The sequence below is a fragment of the Cordyceps javanica genome, chromosome 4 (genome assembly GCF_051103115.1).
Source record: "Cordyceps javanica chromosome 4, complete sequence".
NCBI classification, from domain to species: Eukaryota; Fungi; Ascomycota; class Sordariomycetes; order Hypocreales; family Cordycipitaceae; genus Cordyceps; species Cordyceps javanica.
In genome coordinates this window covers 1,411,346-1,422,984 of record NC_139298.1, presented here as the reverse complement: position 1 = coordinate 1,422,984, position 11,639 = coordinate 1,411,346, and the positions used below count along the sequence as shown (strand labels likewise).

At 52.4% G+C, this 11,639-nt stretch overlaps 4 protein-coding genes across 4 annotated transcripts; 2 read left to right on the top strand and 2 right to left on the bottom strand.

The window, feature by feature from the left end:
* Positions 1–289: 289 nt before the first annotated feature.
* On the bottom strand, positions 290–1,669 carry V2A60_006310 (mitochondrial carrier domain-containing protein; the record flags this gene model as incomplete). The annotated part of the gene is made up of 7 exons (XM_083257604.1): positions 290–376; positions 440–694; positions 752–929; positions 1,009–1,256; positions 1,356–1,397; positions 1,460–1,497; positions 1,609–1,669. 7 exons carry the CDS (start codon positions 1,667–1,669, stop codon positions 290–292), a joined length of 909 nt encoding a protein of 302 aa, XP_083113730.1.
* Positions 1,670–2,305: 636 nt separating this feature from the next.
* On the bottom strand, positions 2,306–4,365 carry V2A60_006309 (DNA-directed RNA polymerase III subunit C82; the record flags this gene model as incomplete). The annotated part of the gene is made up of 3 exons (XM_083257603.1): positions 2,306–4,162; positions 4,237–4,299; positions 4,357–4,365. 3 exons carry the CDS (start codon positions 4,363–4,365, stop codon positions 2,306–2,308), a joined length of 1,929 nt encoding a protein of 642 aa, XP_083113729.1.
* Positions 4,366–4,935: 570 nt separating this feature from the next.
* On the top strand, positions 4,936–6,474 carry V2A60_006308 (ubiquinol--cytochrome-c reductase subunit 2; the record flags this gene model as incomplete). Its single annotated transcript, XM_083257602.1, has 4 exons — positions 4,936–5,190; positions 5,250–5,424; positions 5,480–6,324; positions 6,379–6,474. The coding sequence occupies 4 exons, from the start codon at positions 4,936–4,938 to the stop codon at positions 6,472–6,474; spliced, it is 1,371 nt and encodes a 456-aa protein (XP_083113728.1).
* A 1,575-nt stretch (positions 6,475–8,049) lies between these two features.
* On the top strand, positions 8,050–10,730 carry V2A60_006307 (uncharacterized protein; the record flags this gene model as incomplete). The annotated part of the gene is made up of 3 exons (XM_083257601.1): positions 8,050–8,110; positions 8,167–8,536; positions 8,588–10,730. The coding sequence occupies 3 exons, from the start codon at positions 8,050–8,052 to the stop codon at positions 10,728–10,730; spliced, it is 2,574 nt and encodes an 857-aa protein (XP_083113727.1).
* Between the last annotated feature and the right edge of the window lie 909 nt (positions 10,731–11,639).

The following is an 11,639-nucleotide window of genomic DNA, read 5'->3' as shown; positions in this document are numbered from 1 at the left end:
CCAGGGCCATGCCAATGCACACCCTTGTTGCTCGTAATAAAGAAGGGTCTTGCACTCATTCTTTCAATAGTAGCTAATCAAAAATTTGTTTGATCAAACAATTCAAACGCCCCTTTTTATTCTACAGAGCTGAGTGCTTCTATATGCTGCGCGTGTCTACATTTGCCGCATGTCCAATGATAACCCCCAAGTATATCCCAACTTCATTGCACTTTGAAGACGTCCAGATCTTCTCGCAACTAATAAAATACTAGCTAAATTTTTCATGTTGCTAAGTCAATTAAGACTGTTACTTTCGGAACATGACGTCGAAGGCGGGAATCAAAGTCTGAGCCAGCCAGAAAGAAAAGACCAGCTTGGGGCCAGTCATGAGAAGCTACATCAGAGCAGATTAGCGCATGTTCTAAAATTGGCATCGTGAGAGGCAGTCTAGTCGTACCTTTGGCACGAGACCCTTGAAGAAACTGGAGAAGCCCTCGTGGCGGGCCATGTTGGACAGAATACGAAAACCGCTCTCGGGATTCTCAAAGTTGCGGTTCTGGATACGAGTCTTGATGACATCGAGAGGAGCAGAAACAACGAGGGAAGCAGAGGCACCAGCAATAGAGGCGATGAAGTTTTGGAACCATGTGGCCTTGTTGTAGTCTTCAAGGTGGAAGATGTATTCCTTTGCAAAGGCAGAACCACCGAACAGCTAGAGGCATATGTTAGCAGGTGGCAAAGGATTCGACCACTTGGATGGAAAGCATACAGCAAAGGAACCAGGAGCATTTCTGGCAGCAGTCCAGCCCCAGCCACGGTATAATCCAAAACCTTCGTCGCCGATAATTCTGAGAACGCCACGGCCACGGAAGGCATCGGGGTTGGTCTGGCGCTTGATCTTGAGAACGTCGAGGGGGAGGAGTACAATTTCACCGATACCGATCAAACTGGGAAATCGCATATTAGTATGTGGCACAGAACTTGTTCGCCAGCGCCGGGGAATGCCCCGAGCGGGGGCAGACTCACCTGCCAGCAGTCGAATGCATGACAGCTTTGCCGGTCTTCTTGCCGAACGTATTCTCAAAGTCTTTGCCATAGTGTTGGCTGAGCCAGTCGCGGGCCACAGGCTGACCACCATACTTGTATACACGCTGGAGGACCTTGTAGCCAGCAGCGTAGCCAAGACCGGGGAAGAGGGAGAAGAATTTGCGGCCGATGGGCGCAGCCGCCTTGTCCTTGAAGATGACTTTGTTCAATTCGCTAGCATTGGCAATCTAGTCCCGGCAGGCAGTTAGCAAAAGGTTACAACAGCAGAAAGCGGTGGGAAAAAAAGGCGCCGGTCCGTGTCAGCGCTATGTGGTGCGCGAGCGTACCTTGGTTTGGTTGCTCATCAGTCGCTTGGCAATTGTGTCGACCTGGGCAGCGTTTTAGTAATTGCGATTCGAGAGAGCTGTAACTGGGTTTCGGTCAGACGCACCGGGTGGAAGACGGCCAGTTCGGCGATACCAGCAGAACCTGTCACGGTCAGTTAGCGAACTGTAGTGTGCGACAACGGAATAAATCGGCCGGGCCTCTGCAGCTTGAGCATGCCAAAGGAAAAGCCGCCCAGGAAGCAGTGCATCATACCGGAACCAAGCACTCGAGCCAAGTTGGACTCCTTTTCGTTTGCGCCAGCTGCGGGAGACATTTTGGAATGAGCAATTCGGGTCTGACTGGTGTGGTGGAAGGATGTCGCAAGTGCTCCTGATTTTTGGAGAGCGAGGAGAAGAAAAAAAGATGGGGGCCGACAAGGGAAGCAGCTAGTAGCGGGACGACCATGCAAGTCAAGGTGCCGATAGCGGTCTACTACTTACTACTCACTCTGTTCCTCGAACCAGATTCGCTTCTAATAATGAATCAAGCCGGATACCTGGGTAGGTAGTACCGATGAATACTTGCCTAAGTGGTTCGCTCAGAGACAGATGAACAGCTAGCTCTCCCGACTTGCGCTCCAAGCATGCGACGACAATTGGGTATCCTGCAGTGCAGCTGTTAGCACATGTTCGGCTGTTCCTTCTGCTTCTGCAGGACCCCTGCTTAGTTCTCAGTAAGTACCTTATTAGTAGGTGCCAGCCCCCGATAAACCGGTCATATCAGCCTCCACCTACGAGGTATATATTCTACACATATTAACGCAGCGCCAGATAGCAGCTAGATGACATCTCGCGGCATTTTTGCTTCTTGTGCGCTACTTATCACATGTCTCACAGTCAGGACCAATTCTTTCAATCATGACGCTGGCGTCTTTCATTACATGTGCAACTGGATATCAACCCCATACCTTTCAATAATCCCTAAAAACAGCAACCATCTCGTCTAGGCGCATGACCTGTCCAAGAAGCCTTTCCTGCACATCCAGGTGTTTATTGTATTTTTCATAATGCTCTGTCGTCATCACTTCCTCTTCCTTACCCTGCACATCTTTCCGCTCCACAAAGGAAAGAATGTTTCTTTCCTTATGGCGCTGCACCTGCAACGTTTCCAGACACCTCACCATTGCTTTGTAAATGTCATCAAGCGCCTGGGACTCGGTTCTTTCTCTGTCAAAGAACCAGAAAAAAAGCGTTCGATTCGCCATCCGGCTATTGTCCTTGGGTACTTCTTGCACGTCCACAAGTCCAGCCATCTGCATAGCAATCATCTTGAGCTGGACATCCGATTTCTTCATCAACGCCGCGGATGGAAGCATCTTCTCATCTAGTTTGCCCTTTTCTCGAAGAATGCGCGTCAGTCGCAGCCCATGTCTCCCAAAAGACTGCTCAATATACGCATCCAATTCTATTTCCTTCAACCGGTTCAGTACTTTGGAAAAGTCAACAGTCCACTGCCCACGGCCTTGAACACCAGAATGTCGCACGAATCGATGTTTGCTCTCCGCTAGGAGCAATAAATGCTGGCGCATGTGTTCAATACGGTCACTGTTTGACGTTCCGTCATCTTCAAATTTGACCTTTGGTTTGCCATTTCCATTTGTATGGGGCCCGCCATTCTCGTGCTCCTCATCCGATCCAAAGCCATTGTGCATATCGATATCCAAAGTTCTAGGGGTAGCGGATGGCCGCCGTACAGGTATTTCGCTGTCGGAAGCGTCCGAATCGCTATCGGAATCTTGTGGCTCGGGCCTGATTCTCTCAGCACTCTGGAAATCAAGCTTTTCCTTTGGGGCCTTGCCAATGCCGCTCTGGACATTGACAGACTCGTCCAGGTGTTGAAAAATCTCCATAGTCGTGACGGTCGATCGGTAGCCGGGCGTCTCTTCCTCGAGCAGCGGATCCGCGCGGCATTTTGAAATGTCGACAGACAAGAGATCAAGAAGCGTTCTGTAGACCGCACCGGTAACCTCACCGAGCATATCTGCAGCAAATGTGGCCATGCGATGATTGCGGAGCTCAACCAGGCACTTTTCATGATTTATCCTGACAACGATGTTGGGGTTGAGCGGGGGTGCGTCCAAGTCGTCGTCCAGCTGCCGGCCTCTGCCATTGTGAAGCTTTCGTCTTTTGCCAGTAGTGCCCCTTGTAATGTCCAGCTGGCGTTTGAGACTTTTGCCTTGCTCCTTGAATGTGCGATATTTTGACATGATTTGGCCTTGCTGCTCCACTGTAATTTTACTCGTCTTCTCACCAGGGGCCGTTCTTGTCATTTCTTGTTCAATCTCGCGATAGATATCGCGCGGGTTGCGGAAGCTGTCAGCGCGCATGGTCTCGATTATCTCAGCTTGAATCAATCTGCCAAGAACGGCATTGAGATGCGACTCAGATTCAATCAGCCCAGATGGTGCATCTGTCGATCCGTTCGTGTGGCCATTCGACTTGGGTGCTCTACCTTTGAAGGCCTGAGTCAAGTCTGCAATCCGAGCAAATCCAAGCTGCAGCAGCGTCTGTACCAAGTCGCGCTCGGCAGTACCATACTGGCTTTCTATAGCCTCTAGAATCTTGCCAGATCGAACAAGGCTATAACACGCATCGGGATTTGCTTCGTAATTTGTCCCTTTAGAGTCAGAATCGGTATGATGATAAAGAAGATTCTGTTGAATCAAAACACTCAACCCGTTTCGAAGAAATCTTGGTTGAAGTGAGGTATATTGTGCGAGCTGCGCAATAGTAGAACGTCCTTTGGTAAGGAGTGCCACCAGAATACGCTGTGGTGGGGAGAGTATGTTAGCAAAGTGTCCGACGTCGCTGCCGCAGATGATAAATAGTTGAGAGATCGTACCGACGGAAGCTCTCCATAGAGATCATTCACGAGGAGAGCACAGAGCTCAGCTGCATGCTTTGTCTAAACAGATGGTTAGCTTCAGTGCGTCGGTAGCACGCGTAGTCAGCGTGGACTAACAACAAGCATTGCGATCGCTCCTAGAGATCCTCTCACTATCTCTAGAGCTCAACAATGGCTACCTTGAAGTCATTGAAGTGTGTGTGTAATGAGGCACTGATATGAGCAATAGATTGCGACGAAATCACAAGAATCCAAGGTGGGCGCATACAGTCTGGAGAAGCTTGTTAGAAAATGTGACTCTCTTGAATTTTTTCTGCCCGTCTGCCGAAGAAGCCCACCTTTGCTAGGGTGGGCTTGACGGGGTCACAAGAATAGGTACCTAGGCTTGGTAGCTGATTGGTAACTGGTGGACTTGTGCGACAGCCTAGCGGTACCTGTTGGTGACCTGACAATTACCCTACCATTGGCTGAAAGTAAGCTTTTGCCTCAGTACTTAAGTAGCAAGCCCAGAGTAAGCTAAGTAGGTAAGTACTTAGAGGCTCAGACTGCGGAATAATAACCATCACGTGATTGGCCGAATCCCCATGTCCGAAAATTAGACGGGAGCAACTCGACGAGGCACTTCTTTTCGGTGCTCAATTGCTCCTCGACGACGGCTCAAGGTTCGATCAATTGCCTACGCCACGATACCCGAAGATGATCTCGAGATCGGTTCTCGCGAGAAACGCGCAGCAGGCAGTGCGCAGGTCCTGCAGCGTCCGCCCGGCCCAGCAGCGAGGCTTCGCCGCGGCCTCGTCTGGTGCCTTCGAAACAACCGATGCCAATGGCCTCAAGGTGGCTTCCAGGGACACTCACGGCCCGACCACCAAGCTGGCTATCGTTGCCAAGGCCGGTACCCGTTACCAGCCTCTGCCCGGCCTGACCGTCGGTCTTGAGGAGTTTGCGTTCAAGGTAGGTTGTCACGTCAGTAGTATCCTACCTCTATTTGCCTCTTAACCGAGTTCCGATAGAACACGCAAAAACGATCTGCCCTGCGTATCAACCGCGAATCCGAGCTCCTGGGTGGTCAATTGACCGCCACCCACACCCGCGAGGCCCTTGTTATCGGCGCCAGCTTCCTCAAGGATGATCTCCCCTACTTCGCGGAGCTCCTTGCCGAGGTTGTTACTCAGACCAAGTACACCAGTAAGATGGCATTACAACGTATCAATGGAGCCAGGATACTGATATATGCCGCTAGCCCACGAGTTTCATGAGGACGTTGAGCGCGTGCTGCACCTTCGCCAGGCCGCCAACAGCTTCAACGTTGCCGCTATTGCCCTCGACAATGCCCACGCTGTTGCTTTCCACACCGGCCTTGGAGCTCCTCTCGCTCCCTACTCTGCTGTTCCTGCACAGAAATATCTGAATGAGGAGCATGTAGCTAGCTACGCCGACGCTGTCTACACCAAACCCAACATCGCCATCGTCGCTGATGGTGCCAACACTGAGACTTTGTCGCGCTGGACCAGCCAATTCTTCAAGGATGTCCCAGCTTCCTCCCAGAGTGGCCAGTCTCTGAAGACAGAGGCTACCAAATACTTTGGTGGTGAGCAGCGTACTGCCAACCCTGCCGGCAACTCCATCGTCATTGCGTTCCCAGGCTCCGATGTGAACGCCTCCAAGCCCGAAATTGCTGTCCTTGCCTCGCTGCTCGGCAACCAGCCCTCCATCAAGTGGTCTCCTGGCTTCAGCCTGTTATCCAAGGCTGCTGCCACCACACCCGGTCTGTCCGCCTCCGCCTCGAGTCTCGCCTACTCAGATGCTGGGCTCCTGGCTATCCAACTCACCGGCGCTGCTGCTTCCGTTCGTAAGGGCGCTGAGGATGCTGTCAAGGCCCTTGAGGCCATTGCTGAGGGCTCTGTCGCCAAGGAAGACGTCACCAAGGCCATTGCCAACGCCAAGTTCGATGCCCTTGACAAGGCTCAGCTCCGCGACTCCAGCATCCTGCTGGCTGGCAACGGCATTGTCAACAGCGGCAAGCCTCTGGATATTGCCAGCATTAGCCAGTCTTTCGATGCCGTCAGCGCTGATAAGCTGAAGACTGTAAGTAAACCTGCTGCTCGTCTCGTTGCAATCTGATCACTAATCATGCGATAGACTGCCAAGACTCTCCTTGATGGCAAGGCCACCGTTTCTACTGTCGGTGATCTTTTCGTTCTCCCATACGCTGAGGAGCTTGGCCTCCGGGTATAGATGGGTTCGCAAACACAAATTTATGTACCAATAGTCGGAGCGGACTAGACGCGAAGGACGTTGTCTTATTGTCAATAACTGTAGTAGAAAGAAATCTCATTTGTTCTTGTATTTCTGCTTGTGTGAGATATACTGCATCTAGGGCTCCTTCTGTGCCGTTGCGTGTGATTTTATGCGCCACCGTGGCTTTCATAGGCAAAGTTGATGGAAGTCAATTAATGAAAGAAAAGGATGGTACGCGAATGATATGCTAGGAAGAATTTGCTACCACCTACTCAGGTACGTCCCCAGGAGGCACAAGACTGCTGATGTACAGGCCAGGTCGGTCCCTTAGTACCTAGGTACCCAAGCACATAAGTACCTAGGTAGATAGATGTTAGGTATCTTTGACCTACCCGGCGCGACATCTGTGCGGACGGCCACACGCGAAGCCTAGATGGAGGCTATGTACCTTTTATTGAGAAGCTCTTCCCCCGACAAAGAATCAGGGTGGTCTCGTGTGTCGTCCCACGCGCGGCAAGTTTTGGGTGGTTTTGGAAGCTTCTGCCCACGACAGAAGGGAAAAGGTACCCAAACGCTACTTCTGACCGAAAGTACCTGTTAGCACAATCAAATGTTTTTAGCACTGTACACTAGCTTGGTCGCAGGGGGCTTTTGCTGAGGCTTAGGGGCAAACAGGAAGCACCACAGGTCACTATACCGTGCGTAGAGCGGTAGAAACACTGTACAGCCACAGTATCTCTAAGCCCTGAAGAAGTATACCTAGGTTCCTCCCTCCCGCTGTCCCGCCCAGATTGTGGACACAGCCAGGCCCTTTTCCCACTAGTCGGGCAAGAGCGAACAGGGTAGGGGAAAACAAAGCCTCATCAACCATCTCCACAGCGAGACTTCAGTCCCTTTCTCGCCTGCAAACCATATCTCCATGCCCGCGGCGCCTATTCAGAGGCAATCCTAGTGGCGACGAGCTGGGTGAATACGGTGGTGACGAGAATCCTCCTGTCTGGCTTCCCTAAGTTGCCCCTCCCTGTAAGCTGCCGCCTGCCGCACACTCCTTTGTTGCCCGCGCCGTGGCTCTGTCTTTTGTTTGCAACAGGTGCCCGACCGAACCCCTGAGCCCCCCATCGCCTCTCTCCGATTCAGATGCTGCGCGCGACCTTTTTGCAAGAACTAATCACTCAATCGAGCAGGTCTAGTTGGAATACAACTTTGTATACTCCAAATTTCTCGGTTCAACGACGGCATACGTCAATCCTACCCTCGACGATTCAACCCGAGCTACCCGCACACGCCGACAGGTTCGTCTTGCGCATTCCTATCCGCATAGCCTTTCAGACTGTTCGCACAAGGAACTCGGTTTCTAACGCAAGAGAATGCTGATTTGCCTACCTGTCACACGACACGGCAGTCGGGAATTATGCGTTGGTGGCTTTTTTAGAGGCTTGTGGCAACATTTAAGAAAATTCAATGGCTGACTTCAAATTGCGTGACAAATAGGAAACTTCTGCACTGCGGTATTCTTCGGGACATTCTTCTGAGCCATCTTTTCTTGAGGTTCGCTTCGGCACAGGCTCCACAATGCCACCAAAGAAGGATACTGCTTCTTCTGGCGGCAAGGGTGAAGGCCGCGGACAGAATGGTATGTCAACTTGACCTTCGTAGTGTCGTCGACACTCTTTAACGGGCAACCATTAGGCCATCGACCCGGCTTCCGAACGGACACAGCCATTTCGAACAGGGGCGCGGCTGGGGAACGAGTTCTTCAGCCCTGGGTTCCAGATTCCAGTGACGGTCTCGACGCCAGTTTAGAAGGGACCACAGGCAGTGGTGCTTGGGATCAATTCGCAGCAAACGAGCGACTTTTCGGACTTAAGACCGATTACGATGAAAACATATACACGACTGCTATCAACAAAAACCATCCGCAGTATCGTGAAAGGATAGCCGCGGCTGACAGGAAGGCGCGGGAAATCGAACGAAGTGCTCCTACAACTGCACATGTGGCCGAAGAGCGGGTCATGGATTACAATGGCTCTGGCGGCGGAGATGATAATGAAGAAGACAAGTATGCTACGCCTTGCTATGGTCCGCGTTTTTGGTATTAACTTTACAATAGATACAGCGGCGTGCGTCGACAAGACTTTCCACCCCTCAGTGGCGGCCGGGAGAACAGATATACACCTCCCGCGAAGAGGGCCCCAGCTGCTCAGTCTAACGTTAAAGGAGCCCCTGTGGACCCTGCAATTATATCTTCGCAGATAAAAGCGCCTCATAAGAAGCAAACACCTGCTTCTTCGGATCAGACTCGTAGTCAACCTCTGGAAACTACGACGAACGAAGCCGCCACCAAGCAACAGACATCCAAGACTACGGACTCGCACCTTGTGGACGAGAAGTCAACAGACATCACAGCAGCCCAGCCAAAAGATTCCAAAATATCAGAAACCAGGATTCCGAGTAACCTGTCAGCGGCTACTGCTCCTGCCGTCCCTGCTCCCAAGCCCGCATCTGGCGCGGTTGAGAAGATCGCCCCTACAAGTGCCACATTAACTGTTGAGCGTGACGTTCTGAACTCCTTCAAGACTTTTGCCACCCAGCAGCGAATGAACGCAGAAAAGGTCCGAAACAGCAAAGCAAAGGCTGACAAAGAGGTCAAACTCACAGAGTTGCGAAAGTTTGCTACGAACTTCAAGCTGTCAACGCCCGTTCCAAACGATCTGGTGTCTATTATTGCGAAAGACCCAGTCAAGCAGAAGGAAATCCAAGCTCGAGCAATAAGGAACGCAGAGGAAGTCGCGAAATCTAAAGCGGACGCTTCGTCCAAAAGCTCGCCAGCTAGTGGTAAAGGTACACCTCCAAAAGGCGGCGGCGAGCAGGGAACCCCTATGGCTCCTGTCAACGACCCTCGAAACTCGCGCACTCCAGCTGGACCACAAGGAGCTTCGCCAGCCGGTGTGCCGAACAGACACGCTGGACCTCGCCAGCCATACCCTCAGCAGTATCATGGCCAGGGCTACAGGAACGGCCGTGGCGGCCCACACAACATGCCTGCCCAACAGACTGGTAGCCTTGCCCAGCGATTGCGCAATGTTGAGCAGCAAAAGTTCTCGCAGCCACCCGCGGCTCAGCAGACGCCCACTGGTCAAGACTCCCGGCCACCACCCACGGGTCCTGCCGGCGCGAGCGATGCAAACTTCAGCCGCCGACACAGCGCTGTACCTGGCCACATGGGTGCAAAGCTGAATCCTAACAGCCATGAGTTCCGGCCAAGTCCATTTGCCCCTTCTTTCAACCCCAACAGCCACGCCAGTGCAGGCTCGAGCCCTCGCTCTGCTGCCAACAACGTGCCCGATGCAAACGCTGCTGCTGCCGTGAACGGTCAGCTTATCCGACGCAAGACTAAGGCCGTTGATGTTAAAAAGTGTCATATTCTTTCTCACATCCAGAAAATTGCCCCTCCCCAGGGCCGCAAGTGGGATGACAATGGCGGGCTGCGACCTTCTTACGATACCCTTCCAACGTGGCGGCAACTACGGGATGACGAGAAATCTGACTCAACAATGCGTCTCACATACAAGGAATACTTTGAACGAAGCCCATTCTCTGGGCCTGCAATGGCAACTCCGAACCCTCCGCATTCTGTTCTTCATATGGCTCATCAACACCAACTGCCTCTTCATCTTCAGCAAGGCGCACACAACATGGGCCAGCGCCAGTCTCCTGCCCTGCCATCAATGCAAATGCACGCACCTCATCACGGCCCCATCCCTCACGGCCAGTATGGAAATGACGAACACCGCATGATGCACTCGAACTCGCAGCAATCTTTTGCGTCGCCTCGGATGGCACCAATGCCAATGGGCTACAATTCACCCGGTCAGATGACGTACAACCAGCCAGTATATTTGACTGGAGGTGGACAACAGATGAACCAGTACCGAAGCTTCTCCAGCAACCATCCTCAATACGCACCACACCAAACGCCTATGATGGTGCAACCGCACTTTATGCATGCTCCTCAAGGCATGGTTGGCGGCCCCCAGATGATGTATCCTGGTGCACACGGTCAGTTCATGCCCGCGGGCCCGCCACAAGCAGGTCCTGGAGTGAATGGCTACCCCAGCCCGGGACGACCCTCGGCCCCTGCAATGGTTCACCAGGGCTCGCAGCAGGGCCAGCCTATGTATGCCATGAGTCCGAATGTACAGTACAACCAGCCAGCCTACGGACAAGGGCAGGGCGGCGCACCAGGCCAGTGAGATCGGCGACAACAAATGATGGCATTACCTATAAGTGAAGCGGTCTGCGAGGTGCGGATACACTACTGCAATTGCACAAGCTGGGCTGAGCCCCCATGAAGCGTCTTCTGCTGTGGCGAATGAAGCAGCATACACGCCTACCGTGGGAAGAGCCGCCCTGTCAGTGCGTCACGACAGCAGCAATATACAAGGCAGGGCAAAGAATTCTTACTTGGAACTGCGTATCCAGCACAAAAGACGGAGTTGCTCCCGAGTCTGAGGCAAGGATGGGCCTGACCGGGTTGTCCGAACGTTTGGGGGATTTTCTTTGTTTGTTTGTTTTTCTTTGCTTTACATGAAATCACAGCATCACATCCTCTAAATCCTGTATTTTTGCATGAGACGGAACGCGAGACTACCTCACGCACAAAGCTAGGGCCAGATTTGGATAGTCATATGCTAGCCAAGGTGGCAGGCTGTGTAAAGAGGTTGGCTCAGACGCAAGTATGCCGTGGACAGAGCCCGTAGGTAGAGCGCTGCAGGTTCACCCAAGGCTACATGTCGAGGAAGTCTGGGAGGCAATGCGGCGACAAAGTATATGGATAGGACTGGCACTGTGGGAGGTGGTGGATGGCAGAAATCAAAGCTCTACGGGCATGGACAACTTGGACGGTCTGTTGGACAAGGTGAAGGCCATGAACCATGCCGAAGCATGCTCAACTTTTTTTTTTTTTGTTCAAATGAGGAGAGGGGCAGCGGCGACGTTAGCGCAGTGGATGGGAAGCGAAAGCGAAGAGCGGCCGATGTAGACGGGGGTTCAGCAAGCAGAAGCAGCTAGGAGAATTAAAACAAGCCATGAAAAGCAGCACATGTTGGCTCGAGCGCCAATTATACAGGTGATGCATGGTGATTGAGGGAAGCTGAGCGACA